Source organism: Dermacentor albipictus, chromosome 5 (assembly GCF_038994185.2).
Source record: "Dermacentor albipictus isolate Rhodes 1998 colony chromosome 5, USDA_Dalb.pri_finalv2, whole genome shotgun sequence".
In the NCBI taxonomy this organism is placed as follows: domain Eukaryota; kingdom Metazoa; phylum Arthropoda; class Arachnida; order Ixodida; family Ixodidae; genus Dermacentor; species Dermacentor albipictus.
The window spans coordinates 121,930,632-121,952,562 of record NC_091825.1 but is presented as its reverse complement, the minus strand read 5'-3'; the positions used below and the strand labels follow the sequence as shown (position 1 = coordinate 121,952,562).

Here is a 21,931-nt window from a genome sequence, read left to right as displayed (position 1 = left end):
GAAGCGATTTTAATATATAATGTTAGCCAAAGTGTGGTTGACATGTTTTAGCGTTTGAATGTGTTCTTGGTTTGTGCTGCAAACAGGCAATAAAGAAAAAAAAAAAAAAACTCGTGGCTGAGTGGTAGAGTCTCCGTCTCACACTCCGGAGACCCTGGTTCGATTCCCACCCAGCCCATGTTGCAAGTTGTTTTTTATTCATGATGTGCCTGCTGGGATTTATCGCTCACGGCCAACGCCGACGACACCGGCTTTTCTGCGACACGAGCTCCTTAACGCTGTCGCGTTAAAGAAAAATGATAACGCCGCTATGGTGCCAGTGCCACTGTCGAGTGAAGCAGTTATCCATAACGCTCGCAGGAAAGCCAGCAGGACTCGGAGATAACTGCTGTACACACTAAGCAGCAAGAGCGCTGCAGCCACCATGCCATGTTACACTACTTGCAGTAAGAGCAGTCTTGCACAAAATAAAAATGGTTTAATAACTCTCCATTTTTTGTAAAAATGTACACAATGAAAATGCAATAATCTATGTACACCAGATTTTATCACAGATGAAGGGTCACTAAAACATTATTTAAATCACTAAAACACATTACTTAAATGTAAATGAGTTTGCACTGGAATGTATCGGGTAAAATCAGCTCGAACAATCTTGATGGTACATTCGACTGGTTCTTGCCACACTCTGAATCGGCTTGAAGTGATGCAGAGGCGTCTCCACATTGGATCGACAGAAAGCATGTCCGAGCCAAATGTGGAGCTACTACCAGATTAACAGGAGGATCCACATGATCGGAAATCTGTTCGATTTTGGTCACATTCCCAGCTAAGGGGCGACAGAGCCTCCGAGTATTTCCAAGCGCTCAAAGGCTGCGTGGCACTCCAAATGAACAAGGCGAATCTGTTCAGAATGCTCGATTTCAAACGGCCAAATGTAAATCTTGCCTTGAGGGTGCCATTAGAGCGCTCGAACGTAACCAGTCGAATGTACTATTAGTGATGTTTCATTCACTCTAGACGAAAAATAAGCACATTAGCGCAAGACATACAAGGCACCGAGTGCTATGTACAGTCAAACCTCGAGTTAACAAGACCCGATTTACAAAATCTCACCTTTAGAAAGCGCTTTTGATTCTCCAACACGGATTCATACAGTCTAAAGCATCAAAAGCCTCGAAGCAATTAAATTAAATTATGGGGTTTTACGTACCAAAACCACTTTCTGATTATTAGGCACGCCGTAGAGGAGGTCTCTGGAAATTTCGACCACCTGGGATTCTTTAACTTGCACCTAAATCTAAGTACACGGGTGTTTTTGCATTTCACCCTCATTGAAATGCGGCCGCCGTGGCCGGGATTCGATCCCGCGACCTTGTGCTCAGTAGCAGAACACCCTAGCCACTGAGCAACCACGGCGGGTCCTCGAAGCAATGAAGTGAACCCAAACCTCTCAGCTATAAAGATGTTTTTTTGTGGGGGAAATATAGGTACACCAGTTTGAGTTCAAGTGACAGAAACCAGTGACCTGATAAGAAAGTTTGCCACTCCCATAAAAGAACACAAGATTCGCTGCCTACAACAAGTACAACAAGTGCATACGCAGGTAAAAAGTGCAAATTATTAGTTTTTGCTCTTGTCTTAGTATACTGTTATTAGCATGAAGTGTTCTAAGTGTGATTTAATGAAGACCACGATTTATGAACAAAATAATTTTTGGGTCCCATCAGTCTCGCTAAATCAAGGTTCAACTGTACAAGTATCAACATGGCAAGCACCATAAACGTACAACTATATGTGCAATGCTCAAACAATAATGCTGCGAATTAAAATGCAGCTGACTAGAGAGGATAGTGAGAACGTGACTTCTTAAAAGACTATAGATACCTTGGTTCGGATTACAGCACAAATGACACATAAATGACCACATGTAATTATATAGATAACAGAGCAACACTAGCATGGATTAATATAGAAGGGTGATGAAGCGTGCAAGCTGGATGCTAGGCATTGCGATCAGCGGGCAGATATATATACTGAGTTCTCGGCTGTGGAGTGATTGTCACCAGTCTTCTTTCGGCAGCATGTCGGTAATCACGAGGCATCGTGATTGGTGTACACGCGAGCGATTGATTGATTCTTGAGATTTAATGTCCAAAAGCAAAACTGGGGCAATAAGAGATGCCATAGTGAAGGGCTCCGGATTTTGACCAACTAAGGTTCTGATAAGAAGGCTTGCCACTCCCATATAGACTGCAAGATTCGCTGCCTACAATAAGTGCAATAAGTGCATACGCAGGCAAAAAGTACAACTTTTTAGTTTTTGCTTTTGTGTTAGTACATAAGATTCATGCACCTAAATCTACGTAGATGAACATTTTTGCATTTTGCCCCCATTGAAATACAGCCGCTGTGGCCGGAAATTGAGCCCATGACTTTGCACTCGGAAGGAGAATGACACAGTTATTGCGCCATTGTGGTGGGTAGCACACATGTGAAATGGGTGAATCATATAACATTATAAAACACGAAGCCACACGCATCAACCGGGCACTGATAATATTCTCAAAAGATGGAATGGAATTCATTCATGGATCATCATTTATCATTTTGCTCACGTGACCTTACGAGGACTTCCTTTGTTTGTTCCAAGATTGTTGCGCTTAGATTCACGTGCTTTTCTGAATAAATCTTTAGTGGATAGATAGGAAGCGCTTGTCCTGTATTCATGTTGTCCTCCTCTTTTTTTCTTCTTCTTCTTCTTTTTTTTTTTTTGTCGTAAGCCTTATATAACTCAACGACAGAAAGCTAGACCACACCAAGCAATTCATAATTTTCTGGGCATGGATGCTAGTAAATCTCACAAGCAGACAAACATACCGCATATGAAAACTGTTAACAGATATATACAATACTAACACAGCGAGTAGGCTTTGGCAATAACTTGCGTTCGTCATTTTCATCATTCTTAGTGTCTCATAAATAAAACAAATGTCCTTGTGGCATACACATATACACACACATGCAGTCCCGCTGTGCTCTCTTCAAATTCCAACACTAGAAGCCTGAAGCAGTGGCTAGTAAGTCCATGGCTGAGAGCTCCGGTGGGTGGACCACACCAGTGACATGCGCCGCTCCAGTCACTGCAGACTCATGCGAAGTCAGAGTTTCAGAGCCTTTCAGTGCCCCATTCCTGTTTCCAGTCTCAGATGTCAGTGTTGACACTATCCTACTAGATTCCGCAGCTGAAGCCACTAACTGCGAGCTCCCTGCAGTCTGCAGGGCAGTCCCAGGGAGTGGTGGAATGCGTGCCTCAGTCTGCGGAAAGACGGTCAATGCAGACAAGAAATATGGCTGTTAAAAACTAAAACTGTGGGCATTAACACCATAGCGGAGGACTCCTGATTAATTGTGACCACTTGGAATTCCTTAATGTGCACATTAATTGAAGACAATAATCTAAATTCACGAGCCTTTCCACATTAGGCCTCCGCTGAAATGCAGCCACTGCAGCCTGCACTCAAACTCGCAACTTTGTGCACGGCAGCAGAGTGCCGTCGCCACCGAGTCATCACGGCTTCGCTTCATGTTCGAAACGGGGAGAACAATAACTAAAGCAATATCACTTGCAGTAAACATGACAGAGGTGTGAAAATGATCTGCGCATCGCTGGCAGACTGAAGTTGGGCTCCGAATGTAGCAGGTCCATCCAATATGAAGCCTCCTGGCCTAAGCTTAGCCTGTGCCTGTGCTTCAGACAAAAGAGTCAGGTCTTGCACCTCCAAAATCTTTGATATGTGAGCATAACATAGGGTTTTGTACTGAATGTTGACACATCAGATTTTCTTGTATGTTTCTCAGCAAGTCTACTGCATAGTACATTCTATTGCTAAAAATATCAAATGAGTAACTAATGCAAACAACATTTGTGCTTTTGTGTTGAGCTTTAGAGGAATTCAGGAACAGTACGTACCGTTTTCATGGCATTCTGAGCACATACATTATTCTCCCCATCCTCAGTCTTGGAGTGAAGCTTGATATGCTGATGTAATGATACAAAAGACAAGGCCAAATTTTTACAGGGTTGTAGTAGTAGTATGAACTTTTACTAAAAGAAACAACTGTGCAATAGATCAAATACCTCTAGAACATACAGATGGCGCTCAGTCTTCTTAAGATGTGCATACCTTTCTATTCCCTTTATTTAACATTAGTTTGCCCTCTGGCATCTAAAGCTTGCTACGCCTTATTGCGACCTCTTGAATAATTCTAACCAAATCTTGCGGCCCCACAAGGGCCGAATTAACAGTCGAATGTAAATGATAAATGAGGTAAATGTGTCACGTCTCTTGGAGCTCAACTTAAGGAGATTTGAGTGCACATTAAAGTCCCTCAAAGACAAACACTGTTATGCTGTTTCCTGATAAGAAGAACAGGTTTCCAATCATCCTTCGCGTCACATCAGGAGACCCACCTTATAACACGCCGACATCTCCGCAAACGTCTTGTCGCAGTACTTGCACTCGAAAGGCTTGATGCCGTAGTGGCGGTTGGTGTGCTCATTGAGTGACTGCTGCCGCGTGAATTTCTTTCCACACAGAGTACACACATAAGGCCGTTCTCCTGTATGTGTCCGCTCATGACGCAGCATGTCAGCTAGAATGTGAAAAAATTTAAAAATAAAGTTTTCCTTTCTTTGCAATGGCCTCATGCACCAAAGTTTCACATCTGTCAAATAACATTGGCAACAATTGTCAGCGCTATTGGAAACATTAGGTAGGCTATGAAAAAGCACTGTGCGTGAGCAAACTCTTGCCTTCAGATATAAATCTTTGGGGCCAGCCCACATTCAATATTCTTAGCGGCATCGAACATGCCAGACCTTTGACATGCCGAACATGCCAGTTTTTGGATGTTGCCTTACTTCACGCTGACACCGAGTGATTTGTAATGCCAGCTGACAGGAGTAGCAACGCTAAATGTGGGTCGGCCCTATGGCAGCGTGTTCCACATGTATGGGCCCCCTGGTATGCACTTTCTGCCATAAAATTTACACCTTTATTTAAGTGATGCATGGCACCTTCTAAATGATGTGACATGGTAATGCTTGTGGGAAAAAATGCTGCTTAAGTGGTCCAACAGAATAGAAAGCTAGGTGAGCTAGTAAATTCCGGATATGTTTACAAACTTGCACGAAAGACACAATTCACAAAGAGGACTATGCAGGGTATGTGTGCAAAACAGATTTTATCCTGACAGCTGCCTTAGCATCAGGATACTACATACAGATGCGCCTGCTTAAAGTTCCAGGCAAGTTATATAGAATGTGTAAAGTGTGTGCGCATGTGTAATGTGTAAAGTGCAAGCTGTCCATGTTGACCTGCACATAGGCAGCTTCAAATGACAAAATGTTTTCCACTCCAACTCTCCTGTCTCAATACTCCATCTGAGCAACTTGACAGACATAGCCATTGGTTCCCGGTACAACACATAAATTTATAGTATTAATTTTACACTGTAGGTATAAAATTTTACTGTATTGAGAAAAATGGTAACGTGCCTTGCAAACATTCTTTATCTGACTTGTTGATGTCATTTGAATCAAATGAGCAAGACGTCAAAGGTAAGTCTCGACGAGTTTCATGGAGACGTGCTAGCCTTCATTTTGCGTGGAATTCAGAGCACTGCATGGGTGTATAGAATAAGAAAAATACAACACAAAGAACTGTAACAGCTCTATGTACCCATCCAAACCAGCAAATTAGTCAACTCAAATATAACACAAAACAGCTAGCTCCCTCAAGCATAATCTAAGCGCTTTGCAGACAATAACGAATGAAGAAAAACCTGGACACATTTGCCACTAATGGCATGTTTGACTGGCCACTTTCGACCACCCTAGAGTGATCTGGTGGAACGCTTTAAACTTGGCTGACCGAAATCAAGTGCTTGAAAAACATTTGCCCAGTTCACACAGAGCACCACGCTTCAGCGAAGTGCTCAGAGGTGCTCTCACTTTCGAGCTGGAGGCCCAACCAAGATCTGACAAAACTTAGGCCATGCAGCTTCCTCCAATTGCTCTGGGAGCAGCTGACCGTTTGCCACGGGCAGGCTTTTTCTGGCTCCAATCCCGAGAGAGCTTCCCATCGTTGCAAACCAAGTCAGAGCCAATATAAACCAGTTCAACTGCGATAGATGTGTCCAGATTCTTTTTTCTTTGTCCTTTCTACCACATGCACCTTCCGCTCTAATGCCAGTTCAGGCAGCAACAACTTGAGGCTCATCTTTCTGTACTTTTCCAGGACGTACCCTTGGTGAGGAACTTTGAGGGGCAGATGTTGCAGGAGTAGCGGCGCAGCCCCTGATGCCGCTGCATGTGCAGGTGGAGCTGCGAGCGCTGCCGGAATGCCTTGCCGCAGTGCTCGCAAAGGTGCGACTTCTGGCCCAGGTGGACGGCCATGTGCATGCGCAGGACACCCGACTGGGCAAAGCGCCGCTGGCACACCTGACACCTGGGAAGGTGCAGGTATGAAACACCACAATGCGACTGACTGTGCAGAAGAATGCACGAGCAAATGAGAAGCTGTCTTTACTGCTGCATGTTACACCAGCATGTGGTGTTAAAGTAGCATCCAATGCTAAGCAATTTTAGGGGCCACTCAGAGGAAGTGCCTTGAGTGCAACCCAAATTAGCACAAAAGCTTGCCCAACAATGACAACGGAAACCATTATGATGTAAAGGAAGAGAAGCGCAATCATAGCAATGACAACTACATAAAAGCATGCATGTCATGGGCACAGGATCAAGTTTCATTGCAAGGTTTGTGACAGCGCAACACAGGACACGGACAAAAGAAAGGCAAAAACGACGACATAGCGCTGAGTCGTTTCCTTTTGTCCTAATCCTAGCCAACTGGCCCAACTCGCCATCTTGATGCAGGATCAAGTCTTGAATGGCAACTCTGACACTGCTGTGGGCTCTCACTTCGACTATGATGACATGACAGGTGGTGTTTTGGCGGCCACATCAGGAGCAGAAAGACAGAGAACCAATAAAGTCAATAACAGCCACTGCTGTATAATGAACGCCTTATTAGTATATAACGTTCATTTTAAAATCGGATATATAATGTAGATTATGCATGTGAGTAGCGTCGTATCTTTGCAGTGTATGTGGTCATTAAAACGACCAAGAGGAGAACCTGGGAGAGGGACAGCTTGTGTGGTCACATATATAGTAATCTTCTCGTTTGCCACAACTTAGATATCAGCAGGAGACACTCACTTTTTACCAGGAACCTTCGTAGCACATGCACTACTGAGAGTATGAATTGGCCACAAATTCTCATTTCATACTCCCGGCTAACAGCACAGCCATTAGCGCTCAGCTGCAGGCTTGGTGCTTAGCATGTACAAAGCTCACACCTGTGCATTCCAATAGATAAGAAGTTTTAATCCCACTGCCAGACAAATACCAAATTCTTTTTGGCATCCACTTCAAAAATGCTACAGACATGTTTGTAACACGATCTGAAGGTACGAAACCGAGAATGCTGCCAAATCGATGTCCTCACATTGAGACAAAAATTCTGGGGTTTTACGTGCCAAAATTCGATTATGAGGCATGCCTTAGCGAGGGGCTCTGGGTTAATTTAGGCCACCTGGGGTTCTTTAACGTGCACCCAATGCACGGTACAAGGGCGTTTTTGCATTTCACGCCCATGAATATGCAGCCGCCGTTGCCGGGATTCAATCCTGCGCCCTCGGACTTAGTAGCGCAACGCCATAACCACTGTACTACCACGACGGGTTGTCACATTGAGAGAATGGATACAGTATGCTACACTGAGACAGACTCACTGGTAGGGCTTCTCGCCAGTGTGTCGTCGCATGTGAGCAACTAAAGTCTTCTTCTCGGTAAAGCACTGCTCACAGTGGCTGCATTTCCAGGGCTTGACGCCCGTATGTGTCTTCACATGCCGCTTGAGGTTTCCTCGTGTTGAAAAGCTGGCATTGCATTCATTGCACGCGTATGGCTTTTCACCTGAATGAGTCCTTTGGTGAACTGCAACACATGCACAGAATAAAGGAAGGTATTAAGCATTGTATTCTATGTCCTCCAAAAGATAACAATTGTAATTGTAAACTGAAGAAAAACAACTATGACGATGACAACAATAACAACAAAAAATTAGTGGGCACGAGAGAGGCGCATGACAGGCTTGTCACCACAGAGGCTCGACAATAAGGACACAACCAAGGACTGGGAGTGCTTCATTCCACTGCATGGCTGCATATTAGTCACCAAGATCAGCAGCCCATTATTTATCCATCGCTGGACAAACGCTTCTCCAAGTGACCTCCAGTTATCCCTGTCAGAAACTTCACCATCCGATTACAAGTTTCCTAGTCTCATCACACCATCGATGCTCTGCTACCCTCGATTGTTTTTCCCTGCTCTTGGCCCCCATATCGTTACATCTATTATACCACCTGTTATCTGCCTTATGTCACCTGCCCAGCTTTCCCTCTGCTGCTAAACTAGCAAACAATCAAGTAATGCACACAACAGTTTGCGCTTTCACTTTTAGTTTTACAACATCCTAGGACTAACTGTACTGTTTTTAAAGGGACACTAAAGGCAAATATTAAGTCAAGCTAAAGTGATAGATCAATGCTCAAGGACGCCTAAGGTGCCAATATTATTGTGAGAAATGTTTTAGTAATCGAGAAATTGAGGTAGATACAGGAAACTACTTGTGACTCAGCAGCGACATTCAAGTTATAGCCCGATGACAAAAACACGCCTATCACCCTTGACAAAGACGTGGGCGGTTGAAAGGTTTCATTTTCCTTCGACTTTGCACCCGCCAGCACCTTTGCGTTTCAGTAGTTTTGTTATCGCTCAGCACTGCGCTGGTTTTGTTGCCTCGCAAAACTATCACAAAATGCTGGTAGCAGAGATTCCCGCATCTATATGGTATCTCACAATGCCCGAACAGTCCACGCCAATGGAGCGAAAGCAGCTACAGTGGTGAATCCAACTCTCTGTCTTGGCTCGGTTTCTCCATGGCCGCGACTTGGCATTTTGCAAAACAAACCGTAGCGCCGTCTGTAGGGCGCCGTTTTACTCACAGACAATTGTAACGGGCAGAGATAGCGTATCCAACGTCACCACTCCCCCGCTCATGGGCGGGCAATTTGAATTGTGCTAAAGGTATCTGCACCCTTCAGAGGAGATTCTCTCTTAAACGAAGTCATTTCTTGGCACGAAACAAGTGCTGTGAGGCTTCTGGAATGGTATTTTAACAGGCCACATTGACTTAACATTTGCCTTTAGTGTCCCTTTAGTAAATTTCTCAGCACCTCCACATTTCTCTGCATTCTCATGCTTTGCCTAGAGTATTATTTCGTTCTCAGTCTGATGAAGTACTATTACCACTATTTTTAGGTGGTCCGGTGTCTTCTTTACAGATGGAGAGATATTATAGGTAAGCAAACAAATTTATTTGTCTTGGTTGGCAAAGCCTGGCATTACTATTGTTGTCTGTCATTCATGTCTAGGTACACCGAGGCAGCCACATTCCAGGCGCCCTGTACACAGGATTATTTTAATTGTACAGCACACCACAGGAAGTTGATAGCTGTCCACAGGAATTGTACATTACATGACACACTCGACTTGCAACTGTATGGTAGATGGCGGCCAGCCTCTCAGGTTATTGGTGGCTAAGAAGGAAGGGCAAAGTTTTCCTTTATACATTTTTGCCTGGATGAACTTCAGTGCTGGTACATCCATGTGATGTCACAAGTTCTTGAAATATATTGGCAAGTTTAGGACGTTCTAGCTCAGCAAAAGTTCTCAGAACTTGCTAGGTTGTGTATTTGGTTCCTTAAGAATGCTTAACCTTTACTTATCGATAAACTGTTAACCAGTCCGAAGCCGACGCAGTCAACACCTCGAGACGTTGTGAGAAACTTCGCTTGGGATCTTCATGACCATCTTTTCAGTCTTACCAAGACCCTACTCAGGACAAGACTTCTGTTTTTGCTATTCCAGAAGCGTAACCTACCCATCCATCTTAGCATTCCTCTTTAGAGTCCCTTCACAAAGGAATAAACAAAACTTAAGGTGCAGTTGCAAGCAAAAGTTTGGAGGCAACAGCCTGAACCCCAAAAATTGTTTTAGCATAGCTCGAAACTGTGGAATTGTTTCAATACATTTCATTGGTCGAACACGTGCGCATAGGCTGTACCCCTCGACTTCACCTGGCATGCCCAGGCTGTGAAGGAAAAAAAAAAAATGTAGCACAAGCTTTCGCTCACAACTGTACACCCAATGGGACATGAACGTCAGGCACACACAGGTAAGCACACAGAGGCAAGAGAAACAATGTTGCTGTGATGTTGCTCTGCTCAAACATCATACTGGCAATATATTTTGCTCTTGGAGTAGTAGCATTTGAGTAGTAGTAAGTAGCAGTTATTAGTGGTAGGTTGAGTGGTAGTACTGGTTTCGCTTAATCTGCACAGTTGGCATTTCCTTTGTGTTCTTGTATACTGCATCATTTAAACTGTGTTCTTTTCCTTTTTTGCTGCTGCCTTTGGCGTGTAGTTGGTATATAACTCAGTGAATGCATCTGTGCAACGCTTATTGCAACAGTATTCATCCATTTATGTGCACTTGCATGTATTTGTGTAGACGTATTTTATTACTTGGATTGTTTTGTTGTGTTTCGCCAACCAAATGCTCTTTGATCTATGCCCCACGGTGTGTGCCTCATCAGGCCTGTGTCCTTGCCCGTTTATTTTTGTTACGCCTTGTTGGTGTGTAGCACTGTGAAGTGTATACACATCTGAATAAAGACAAGAGAAGTCAAAGTAACTTTTCATGTCTAACTTGACCAAAACCTAACTGCAACATAACTGGAACCGGACCAAGTGGCGGTACATACCTACAAGGTTGTTTTTTGTGGAGAAACGAGCACTGCATTCTGCACAAGCAAATGGCCGTTCATGGGTCCACATGTGGGCTGCAAGAAGAAGCCACAAAGAAATGTTATGACACTCTTTTATGATTCTGAACAAGGTAGACTGAGGCAGCTACATCCCAGGTGCCCTACACACAGGATTGTTGTAATTGTACAGCACACCAAAGGATGTTGGTAGCCGACTTTAAGAAACTGGCCACCATTGTGCAACTTATTGACCCTTATCGCAGCGATTCCGTAGACGCTGTCATGTTTGATCACGTGGTGACGTGTCCATTGCTTGCCTCAATTGCCTCTGTTTATATTTCTGCAGTTATGTGAAGAGTAGCACGAAAAGAACTGCTAAAATAACAAATGGTCACTCCTCTAGCGTGCGTGACTACCCTGACTCACACTGCATGTTTGTTTATCTCTGAAAGCATCCGCAAAACTACGACTCACTCCTGACAGAGACTGGCATGAGCAGTGACACTTCACAACGCCTTTGCCAGTCTTATCTCAGAGTACCATCAACTTTGAACTTGAGTAATTACACGTGTTGCGACTCTTGGCTTGGCACTAACGCAATTTGCTTTAGTCAGTCTTTGTGCATGAGCACACCTGCATGAACAAATATAAGAAGACAGCCAAGGATTTGTGCAAACCAGCGGTCCCCGAATAGAGTTACCGAGAACCTCACTCATAAGTGAATGGCCCTCTTGTCTTTCTATTTGTCAACTGGAAAACACTGCAAAATGAGCGAATGGCTACTACGAACCAGCGAGTGTTTGATGGGGCAAGCAGTGAAAAGTATAATACAGCACACTTCCGTTAATTAAACTCTAGTTAATTCGATCGTTTGGTTAAGTCAATCACGACTGAAGGTCCTGGACGGCATTCATGCATTTCGATGGGCCCAGACTTTTGTTATTTCGATTCTAAAATTGGCCTTCACCGGATAATTTGAACTCAACCAGACAGCACACACGCGCCTGACCCTATGGTGACCCCAATAGTGATGCCCCTTTAGTGGCAGCATCTGTGCTTGTGAAGCTTGAGGGACAATGAATACGTTGAACACGCATCAATCTCTCGTCGAAAACACCTATTTTCAGCCTGCCCTAGGAAGATGTTTAAGCAATAACCATAGCTCACAATGTATGATTACAGTATTTTTTTTAGTTTACCGTGACCTTTTCTTTTATTCAGGGCAATGAGGCCGAAAATTGGTTGCACCGTGCGATCGGATACGAAACCAAAACCACCTTCACAGCATTCACAGGCTTTGCCGCATAGCATGAATTCATTGTGGCAAAGCTGACATTAAGAAACTGGCCAACATTGTTCAACTTATATTAGAACCTTACCCATTTCCTTGCTAAAACATCTGGTGTACATTAGATTTCTACTTTGTTTAGGAGCTTTAATGTCACTTCTACATTAGTTTTCTACTTTGTACACATAGAAAATGGGCCCGCATTGAATTCACGGGCATGTAGAATCTGCCAGGGGCGTGTGTAGAAATACTGCATCTTGTTTAGGTTGACCCGCCAAATAATTTGGTCAATTTCATTGGTTCTGTCAGGGTCGAATTAATGGAATTCGACTGTATATCTCGCCTCCCAGCAAGCTTGCTAGACAGGTTGCCAGTCTGCTCGCACTGACTGGCTAGAGCAGTAAGAGCAAATGTGACACAAAGAATTTCTGGGTAGCCAGTTGTATTATCCCCACATCATAACTGTCACATCCAAGCCTTCCTCAAAATAAGCAATGAAAAAATGTAAGCTGCCAAATTCAAGGTTTCACATGAATAAAGAGGGGAGGTGCTGTACAAATTGCAGCCATCAGCGACGGTTGCCTCAAAGTGGTGGAAATCAACTTTGAAGATCATGCTTTCATGTACTTCAAGGAGAGAGAGAACATTTATTATAAAAATTTGCAGCTCTGTCTGGTCAGCATGGCCAAGCTATAGGCTCAGGCCCACGGCATCCTGGTGTAAGGACGCCACCCACCTCGGATGACTCCACTGTCAGCTCATTTTTACAAATAAAGTTTATTCCTCCTCCTCCTCATGCAGGAACTCCTCTGCGAATTGTGTAAGTATGCATAAGCATTGTGCCGCTTGCTTATTTCCACGCAGCCCAGTGTCATTATCAATGTTATAAAAATTGATCTGACCAGTATAAACAGTGCCATGGCGACATGAACTGCTGCAGGCGGCGGCACAAGATGAGTTGTTGACGCAAGCAAACTACTGCAGTTCGCAGCACCAGGCATGCTGATGACGTTCCGACCATTATAAGACATTATTGCTCTTTAGTGCCTTATCCATTCATGTAAAACCATTATCAACTGTAATCAACCGTACTATGGCGGCGGCTGCGTATGGTGCCGCCGCAGCCTATTCTGAAAGTGCTCTGTCATGGGGACAGAGTCCACCAAGTGATGATAACTTCATGTGCACCGTGTTTTCACCCGCTTAGTTGGCATGTTTTATACATTTATTTCTTTATAGCGATGCTGCATATGGTACAGCCGCGAGGGCCCTATATTGAAAGCGATCTGCAATGGGGACAGTGTGCGCCGAGTGCAGATAGCTTCGTGTGCGCTGTGTTCTCGACGCTTTAGTCTTACGTGACGGACGGGTTTGCTCGTTGGGTAGGCACAGAAGTGCGACCCATTTAAATATGAATAAATAAATAAAAAACCAACCCTGTGGTGCTTCTGGAAAGGTGCCTAGATTAGGTGGATCGTATCGCTCTTCAAAAGGTGTAGCAGCAAACTGTTGTATATGGTATTCCGGTGGCCACCACATTTTGGACACCCCCTGTAGGCACTTTATAAATGACCAATTGGTCGCCTACTTGACATTGCATCACAAACAAGTGAAAAGTGGCAATGCTATACGTGGTCATTCTAGGCACAGCTCCCGCCTCATTTTTTCTTGCCTTCAGTCTAGCCACATAGAGAGAAACCAAAAAACACTTACTTGTCAATGAAGAATTGTTGGGAAGCTCCTTCAGGCAGACCTTGCACTGTCTGTCCTTCTCCTCCTTCGATTTCTTAGGCCTCTTCCGAGTCTGAATCACAATTACTTCAGTTGTTTCGACGCCCTGAAATTAAAACAACACATTGGTACCACTACAGGAAGCATGCGATTAAGTAACAGTTTAAAAAAAAAACAATGAATACAGTAGGAGGCGTTTATACTGTTTACAACGTCCACTTGCACATCCCAAGAGTGCAGCTTCGACTTGTGTGTAATAGTTATTTGCTGCACTTATGAACAGTGGACAGCAAGCCCAGTGATCAGGGGCATAGCCGGTGGGGGGGCTTGTGGAGCTTCAACCCCTCCCTCCCTGAAATATTTTTGTGCTGTCATACACCGCCAACCAAAACAACCCCTGGTGCCAGAAATCATTCTGAATTTTGTCTAGAATTTTTTTTTTAGGCAGGAAAAAAACTTTCGGCATGAACATTGCGAACTCGGGCTGGATTTCATGGCAATGCCCATGCACTGGGAGTCACATAACGCAAGAAGCCCCATCCGAGCACAGTATTTCAAAGGTGTTTTGATGGCGAGCAGGCTCGTTGCGACAGCTGGTGGAGGCCGCAGAATCTACAGAGCACATGGATTTCAATTCCGAAACTTTATGGGTATAAAGTTTGCGTAAACTTGTGATGCGAAAGGTTCATTGAGGTTCACTGTAGCAGCATAGCAGATAGCAAAACGTCCCAATGCCTTGCTCCCACATGGCACATGCATAGCGATGACGTCACAACACACAGAAACAAAACCGAAAGCGGTTGTAGTAAAGTTATTATTTAAAGTTATTTAGGGCGCTGTGAGGCTTGACAGTATTTTGTCCGGGGTTTAGAGGTACTAGACCTTTCTATAAGGCAAAAAAATAATAATAATAAAGAGGACTCGAAAATATTGTCACTACTCCTTTTAGATTGAAAGCTTCAAGAAACAGGACAGAGACACACAGCACAAATTCTTTAATACTCTTTTCGGTATTTGCAAATACACCTAAAGTGACCTGACAGTCATGCTTTTATTAGGGAAAGTATCATGGTTGCTCTAGCAGTAACAAAACATGAGCTATTCACTGGGCAAACTCTTTTAAGAAAAAAATTTATGACTGTTGGCTGAAATGTTGCTTTTTGAAGCAACCCCACCAAGGATGCATCTCCTTAGTGCCTCCGTAAGTCATAGCACAACGAAATCATCTAATATGACAGCAGCTGCCAAAATGCTAAGGCAGCAAGTTGAAAAATGCAATACCTTCAATTTTAAATTCTAGGCTCTGTGTCTTCTCAGTCTTCCCTATGAACAAAGCTTTGGTACAGGCACTGGGTAGTCAAGTGAACATACTAGCTCTAGTGAGAATACAAATTCATCTTGGTTTCACGTGAACTTCATTATTTAGAACCTTGTATTGGAGCTGTTCTCAAGATTTAAATTAGGCTAACTCTCAAGATGGGTTACAAGGTTTCCTTGAGGCTTACCTGAGTGCTTTCCAACTGAACACTTGATGCTACATCAGAAGGTCTCATATCAGTGGCAGTTGTCATCCCAGCAGCTTTTTTTACACCCGCTGTGGCACTTCTTTTAGCAGAGCTCTTTGCAGTTGCTTTCCTTGTCGAAGGCCGGCGTTTCCTCTGAACCTTTGGCTTGGTGGCATACTCTGGACAGGACTGCCACTGCTCAGAGTCGTCCTTGTTCTGTCCTAGGTTTGCTGTCTTTGCTGGCATCTGTAGAAGTAAACAGCATCCCAAAAACCCATGCCATGATGGTTTGTAGACAAACATCTGTTAGATTTGCATTAGACTCAAGAACTGCAGTAGTTAGTCTCACTAAATTACCTATTAGGTGTTCACATTAACAGTGTACTAGACTGTAGATGCTGCAATCAAAAGCCATGTGGCCTCACAATTACGCCCAAGCTGAAGTGGAGAGCCGACTACAGGTTGACCCCTTACTCTCCGATTCATAATTTTGAAAAGGCACGGTCTCGCAGGTAGGTACTTGTTGCGAGACCAATTCTGCTCATTGTACCGTAACCACCTATAGTCGGATACAATTTTAGAAAAAAGGGAAGCCCCGCCCAGATGACCGAAGCGCGACAGCCGATTGCCTCCGCAACTAAAATAGTCCCGCTCGAAAAATCGTGCTCCTGAAATGCGTAATTCTCAACATAAATAAAGACTTTTGTATTTCAATGACTGGTTTAGCAGAGCTCTCATGTGCTACAGCACATGCCGGATAGCGACAGAAAAATAACCCCGTGCCTTCTACAACGCTGCCCGTCGTCTGCTCTCTAGCTTCATTGCAAGTGATAAAAGTAGAAGCAGCAGTTCTGCATGTCTTTTGCGCTTGTTTACATGTACACGGCGCATCTACTACTAGTTTTCCAAGCTTAAAATGGATCAGTTGCAATTGAAAAAGTACTTATATAAAACAATACATTTATCGCAACCATTGCAAACCTGGGGCGAGAATACGGTCGAGGCAGGAAGGTTCAAAAATGCTTCATTGTCGTTTTAAATAAATACTCTTAGTTTTAAATAGCATAAAATTTATATTTTTTTGGTTTGTGTTTTCACAATTTCACAGCATGCATTCTACAGCTTGCGCATGCAGTGAGCACTGGCGGACAGCAATCAATCGACGGTGCTACACAACACTCGAACACCATCGCTAGACGCTCGGCTATCTCACTGCTGACAATGATCGTTCACGCTAAGTTGACGGTGACAAATCTTTGCGTTGAAGGCTTCTTCTGCAAATATTTTCTGTTGAGACACTCGTAAGTTTGTTTCATGCACGCACACTTTTCTGATTTCTCCTGAGAATGGTTTTGCTCCATCACTTCACCCCGTCTGACGAAAAGCGCAGCGACACAGTACACGAACACACCCGCCGCTAACAGTAGGCACCAGTCTTTGGAAAACTTTCCTCGTCGTAACTTCACTCGGGAGCGAAATAAAACAACATGGAAGAAACACGCAGGATGTGTGTTCGTAGCGGTCGCCGCGGGATCCTGTTTTCAGGCAAAGCGTAGCGCAGCGCCAGCGATGCTCGCTGCAATGTTCCTTCACCGGATCACGGCTCAGAATAAACGCACGCAGCACAAATGCCGCACCGTAAGCTCGTAGTAATATTTCCGGCATGATAGACAATCACAAACAGTTCTGGAATTCACTCTGATGAGGGGCTGAAGCACACAGCTTGCGCGACCTCGCCCAGTTCAAAGTGCGGGCGGCCGTCTTCTTTGTCGGCGGGCTCACCGGCCGTCCGGCTGATGACATTAGTCCAGAGTTCGCGCCTATTGGTGGGTGCTCGTGTGCCTCCCCCTAGGAGGAGCAAACGCCCCCTTTTTTCTAAAGTTGTATCCGACTATAGCCAACAAATTGTGACCAAACATAGGCAAATACAGGAATTTGAGTGAGGAAAACCGCTCAACGACTTCTCAAATGCTTTTGCATTGGCACACATTGCCATATCTCCCAACGTGTAAACATTAAAATGAACACAAATCCTGTAGACATGACAAAGGGTGAGAAAGCTAGCACCTTTATGGGATACATATGCACTTTATTTAGGACAATTTAAAAGATGCAGTACACAAGTAGCAGTAATCTATGAACAGCAGAGCCTGAAAAGCGACACATTATTTTTAGATCACAGAACTTCCTCACAGACTTTGCTGTTGCCACTTTTGCCTGCTTCAGGAACTTGTCTGAATAAACTTGCTCAAAGCAAGTACTCCTCTGCTATATGGCACCTTCTACTGCCAAAAAAGATTGCAGGTACCGTTACAATTTCTCTAAGTCTTTTTCACAAACCGAATATTATTTCCATAAGATTTGGAGCAACATTCGTAAAATTGTAGAATGAGTCTAAACTCTTAAACCTAGCAAAAAATTCCTAAGAGTTCGTTGGTAGCCACATTTCTCACCTGAAGGACTAGACTGCTGCTTGAGCCATACTCATGTTGCGATAAAACCTGAGGATTGTGGCTCTGCTGATGTGCAACATCAAACCTGGCATCTGCAGGGCAGTCCTCTGCCTGAGTTGAAATGAGCAGCACTGTCGAGTCCTTGGAAAGTGACCCTTCAGACACATCAAGGCTCCCCTGCTCCAGAGGCACGCTGTTGAAATTTCCCTGAGCAGAAGGCTGCGATGAACCCACTTGCTCGAGCTCGGCAGACAGTGCCAGAAGTTCCTGCTGGTGGCCTTCCGAAGCAGCCGTGACATCAAACTCTTCGACGGCTTCTGCAAACAAGAGAAATTTAAAGTAATAGCCGTTACACTGTAATATGTTTTTAAAGTCAAATCTGTACATGTGTATGTATAAACTACAGAGAACATGACCATTCTAAGGAATTTTTTATGAGTACTCAAGGGTGTGGTGGGTTGGCTCATCAATGAGTGAAGCATCTCAAGCAAATTAACAATAACTCCCCTAATGGCAAAAACAATTGACTTTGATTCAACATAAGCACAATTACAGCCACAAATATGTAACATATCCTTCATTAGATTTTTTATTTTGAACCATCTGCTCAACCATCTCTCGGCACATCCTTTAGCTTCCGAGGCACTTCACAGAAAACATTAGGTAACCTCGGAGTACACTGCAACCTTTTTCAATAACGCCCTGCCACACCTGATTTGTCAGAAATTGTGCAACAATCCCTGATAAATCCCATACACTGCTATAGTTCACAAAGCGAGCTTATATTTAATTATTTTAGAAGGAGCCAGTCAGTGATGCATGTCTACACAAGCGCTAGGGTCAAGACATCTGTTTGCACAATAGTGATGTAATGCACTGGCATTCACTAAGCAGACATGCCTTCAGCAAATAACTTTTTTTTAATTTTGCAATTGTAACATATTCTCCAAAAGAATGAATTAGAATGTTAATTAGTATATATTTACATATAATTAGTTAATAAGTGATTGCTGTGTAATCTCTTATATTCACAGCTGTGAGTAATGTGCTGCCTAATAAAACTCCTGTTTATCTCCACATCACCTCTCTTAAGAACTGCAAGAAGACCTTAATTGCTGTAATTCCTTGTTGCTTTACAAATGGTCTCAACAGGAGACAAAACATTGCTCACCCGTGTACAGGTTTTCCGATCTATAGGCATGGGCTTCAATGTAGGGCTGTGCCATTTTTGCTTGTGATTCTTGTTCATCGTGAAGTGAAGCCTTCAGCCACAATAAACAACACAATGGTAAATGAGCATCACTAAGTTAATGAACTAGCCACTATAACTATTGCAACCAAAGCTGGATCAGTGGTTTTACTGTCCTAAACTGTTCAAATGAACAAACAAACCAATTATGCATGAAACTTTTTATGAACAGCAATGAGAATAAGGAATGCATATTTTTGTTAAAGCGATACCAAATGTAACATAACAAATTAGATAGTTCAGCACAATGTGTTGGCGGGCTAATTGGTGCAGATCCATAAATACTTCGTTTAGCGCAAGACAACGGACACAAGAAAGGCGACAGGACAAGGCGCTTTGTCCTGTCGCCTTTCTTGTGTCCGTTGTCTTGCGCTAAACGTAGTATTTATGGATAACAAATTAGCTTTCTCATTATTATTTTGCTAAGCTGCTTGAACTATGTTTTCCAGCCTTCTTGCAAATATACGAGTTAGTTCTGTTCCACTGCTGTTCCAGTTTTTTTTAGCGATATTAAATCTATACTTATGTGAAATTATACTCTAATTATTCATCTCTTTATGCTAATTAAAACTCTGCAATGGCACACACTAACAGACTACATAACCAAGCGAACATTCCAATATAGATTTATATTAGTTTAATTAAGTCTTGTATTTGGTGTACGATTTGACCTGTATTTCTTGAAAAGGTGGACATTGTTCGCACAATAAATCAAAATGCATAACTGACTAATTAAAAAGGTTCACAAATTAGGTGTTCAGTTACTTGACAGGGCATTTGTAGCTGGTGAGCTTGCAAGGAGGATGTACAAATCCTGAGGACGACACTGGTTTCGAGATACGAGCCATCACACTTGTGGTAAAAATGCCACTTTATGCACTGAAGCATAAAAATTACTGGAATGCTAATGCATTCCATCGCACACTTTGGAGAAACAAGTACCCTTCTGAGAATTCGTTTAAAGTAGGTATGCATTGCAAATTCACCAATTACAACTAACAAATTGCAATATGTATGATAAAGTAAGCGGTTAAAAGCTTAAGCTATTGGAATTTTGTTAATTAGATCATTATAATATGCTATTCTACTTCTTATGCACGTTTTGTCCGCCTCTTCGAGTAATCCAGCTTAAGGACTAGAATTGTGCGCTCTGCCATGGGCGATTTTTAAAAATTCCTTACAGTCAACCCACGAAAAGGCAGCAAGTGCAACTGGAGCTGGGTATACATTCCACAACTTCACTTTGTGGCAACTGTCTCAGAAATTTCAACTATGCATGCCATCTCGAAAGCCTCAAGTTGTCGAAGTCAAACCAAAGCCGAGACCTCCATACCACATTGATGTCCTCGCCATGCATGTTCAGGGCCAACGCGTTGATGTCGGCAGCGCTGTCATTCACAATCTGCTGTAACCTCTCTGAAACCACATTCCAAAATTGAACAGCTTTCAACTTTTCTTCGGCCACCATGTCGGGAACCAGTGCAACCGACTCTTCAATCTGAAATAAAACCCCGCGATACTTTAAAGTCGACGTCGCAACGGTACGCAATCACTTCGGAGTTAGATTCCAGTAAGTCAGTTTTCAGCATAAATTCACTCCGAAGTAATTTAAGAGCCGCTATCGGGTTCTTGAGCAAAATTATCTTTCCGTGTGGCGGCTTTCGGAGTTAGATTCCAGTAAGTCAGTTTTCAGCATAAATTCACTCCGAAGTAATTTAAGAGCCGCTATCGGGTTCTTGAGCAAAATTATCTTTCCGTGTGGCGGCTTTCGGAGTGCTATATAGCAACAGTTTTAATTTTGCCGCCGAAAAGGTCAGGTGCAACTACGTGCGACGTCTTTCGCAAATCAACACTAGCGGACGCACAAAGCACCACTGGCGCACCTAAAATTCACGAGAAAAGATGAACGCCTCGGCAAGCCCAAAAATGAATTCTTTCGATTGCACGTACGTTTAGGAGGCGCGATAAAGTTTACGCAATAAAAGCCAAGGCACCCTGCTGCTGATCCGTTGATCGCGCAAGGCGACCAGGAGCAACTGCTCCATATCGCAAGCGAGGGCTAGGCGCCCCATAACCCAACGGCACAGATCAAGATATTTCGGCCGTAAACGCCGCAAAGCTTTGTACACGCGTTTGATCTACGTATACGAATTACATGCGCAAAATTCAGGTCACTAAAGCGACGCTAAACTTCCCTTCTCGCACAGATCGCAACGTAAGCAGCTGATGGGTGGCAGCGGCCACCTAGCTGAACATTGCTACCGATCACCTCGAAATGCTCGCCCTCTCACCTTTGCTTTGAACGCAAGCAGCAAGGACGACGCTCTCGGTGCAGCCATGTCAGACACACCAAAGACGATCTGTGTCGGTTAAAAGTTTTAACCTGCGGCGTTTGTTTCTGAAACGATGCTACCGCCATGAGAGATCGTCTAGCGTTTGATCCCCCTGGTGGTTTGTTTGTGGTGCTCGATCATCGCCTGTGAAGAATGTCGCCTGCGTAGCGGCGCGTGTGGTGGTTCTCAAGTTTGTTGACGCTCCGCGTGAATGTGCCCCGGTTTTCTTTTATTTTCTCGCGTTGGACGCGTGAATTCACCGTGTCTGGAGCGTGACGTGTTTTTGTCCCGTGCGAGGAAGCCATGTCGACAATGGCGAAGGTGTGTCTTGCCGGTTCTGTTGCGGCGAGCTTAGGAATCGTATTCTACGTCCATTATAAGCAAGAAGTGGACCGCCTGCAACTCCACGAAGGC

At 43.8% G+C, this 21,931-nt stretch overlaps 1 protein-coding gene across 3 annotated transcripts; it reads right to left on the bottom strand.

Moving 5' to 3' along the window:
* Positions 1-458: 458 nt before the first annotated feature.
* On the bottom strand, positions 459-21,820 carry LOC135911631 (zinc finger protein 3 homolog). Of its 3 annotated transcripts, none has more exons than XM_065443967.2 (12): positions 21,476-21,820; positions 20,518-20,682; positions 19,107-19,197; positions 17,936-18,252; positions 15,483-15,728; positions 13,960-14,083; positions 10,956-11,033; positions 7,861-8,065; positions 6,310-6,512; positions 4,475-4,656; positions 3,974-4,042; positions 459-3,318 (listed from the first exon to the last, which is right to left on the bottom strand). In XM_065443967.2, the coding sequence occupies exons 1-12, from the start codon at positions 21,521-21,523 to the stop codon at positions 3,058-3,060; spliced, it is 1,989 nt and encodes a 662-aa protein (XP_065300039.1). In that variant the 5' UTR covers positions 21,524-21,820; the 3' UTR covers positions 459-3,057. The 3 variants fall into 3 exon arrangements, with proteins under 3 accessions (XP_065300039.1, XP_065300040.1, XP_065300041.1); XM_065443968.1 differs by lacking the exon at positions 21,476-21,820 and adding an exon at positions 21,135-21,466; XM_065443969.2 differs by lacking the exon at positions 20,518-20,682.
* Between the last annotated feature and the right edge of the window lie 111 nt (positions 21,821-21,931).

Bases quoted from the DNA above. Each gene is read 5' to 3' on its own strand.
- LOC135911631 (XM_065443967.2), bottom strand. From the start codon at position 21,523: ATGGCTGCACCGAGAGCGTCGTCCTTGCTGCTTGCGTTCAAAGCAAAG. The intron at 15,729-17,935 runs GTGAGAAATGTG...TTACTTCTACAG, and splicing joins GCAGCAGTCTAGTCCTTCAG to ATGCCAGCAAAGACAGCAAA. The intron at 14,084-15,482 runs GTAAGCCTCAAG...TTTTAATTTCAG, and splicing joins TTCAGTTGGAAAGCACTCAG to GGCGTCGAAACAACTGAAGT.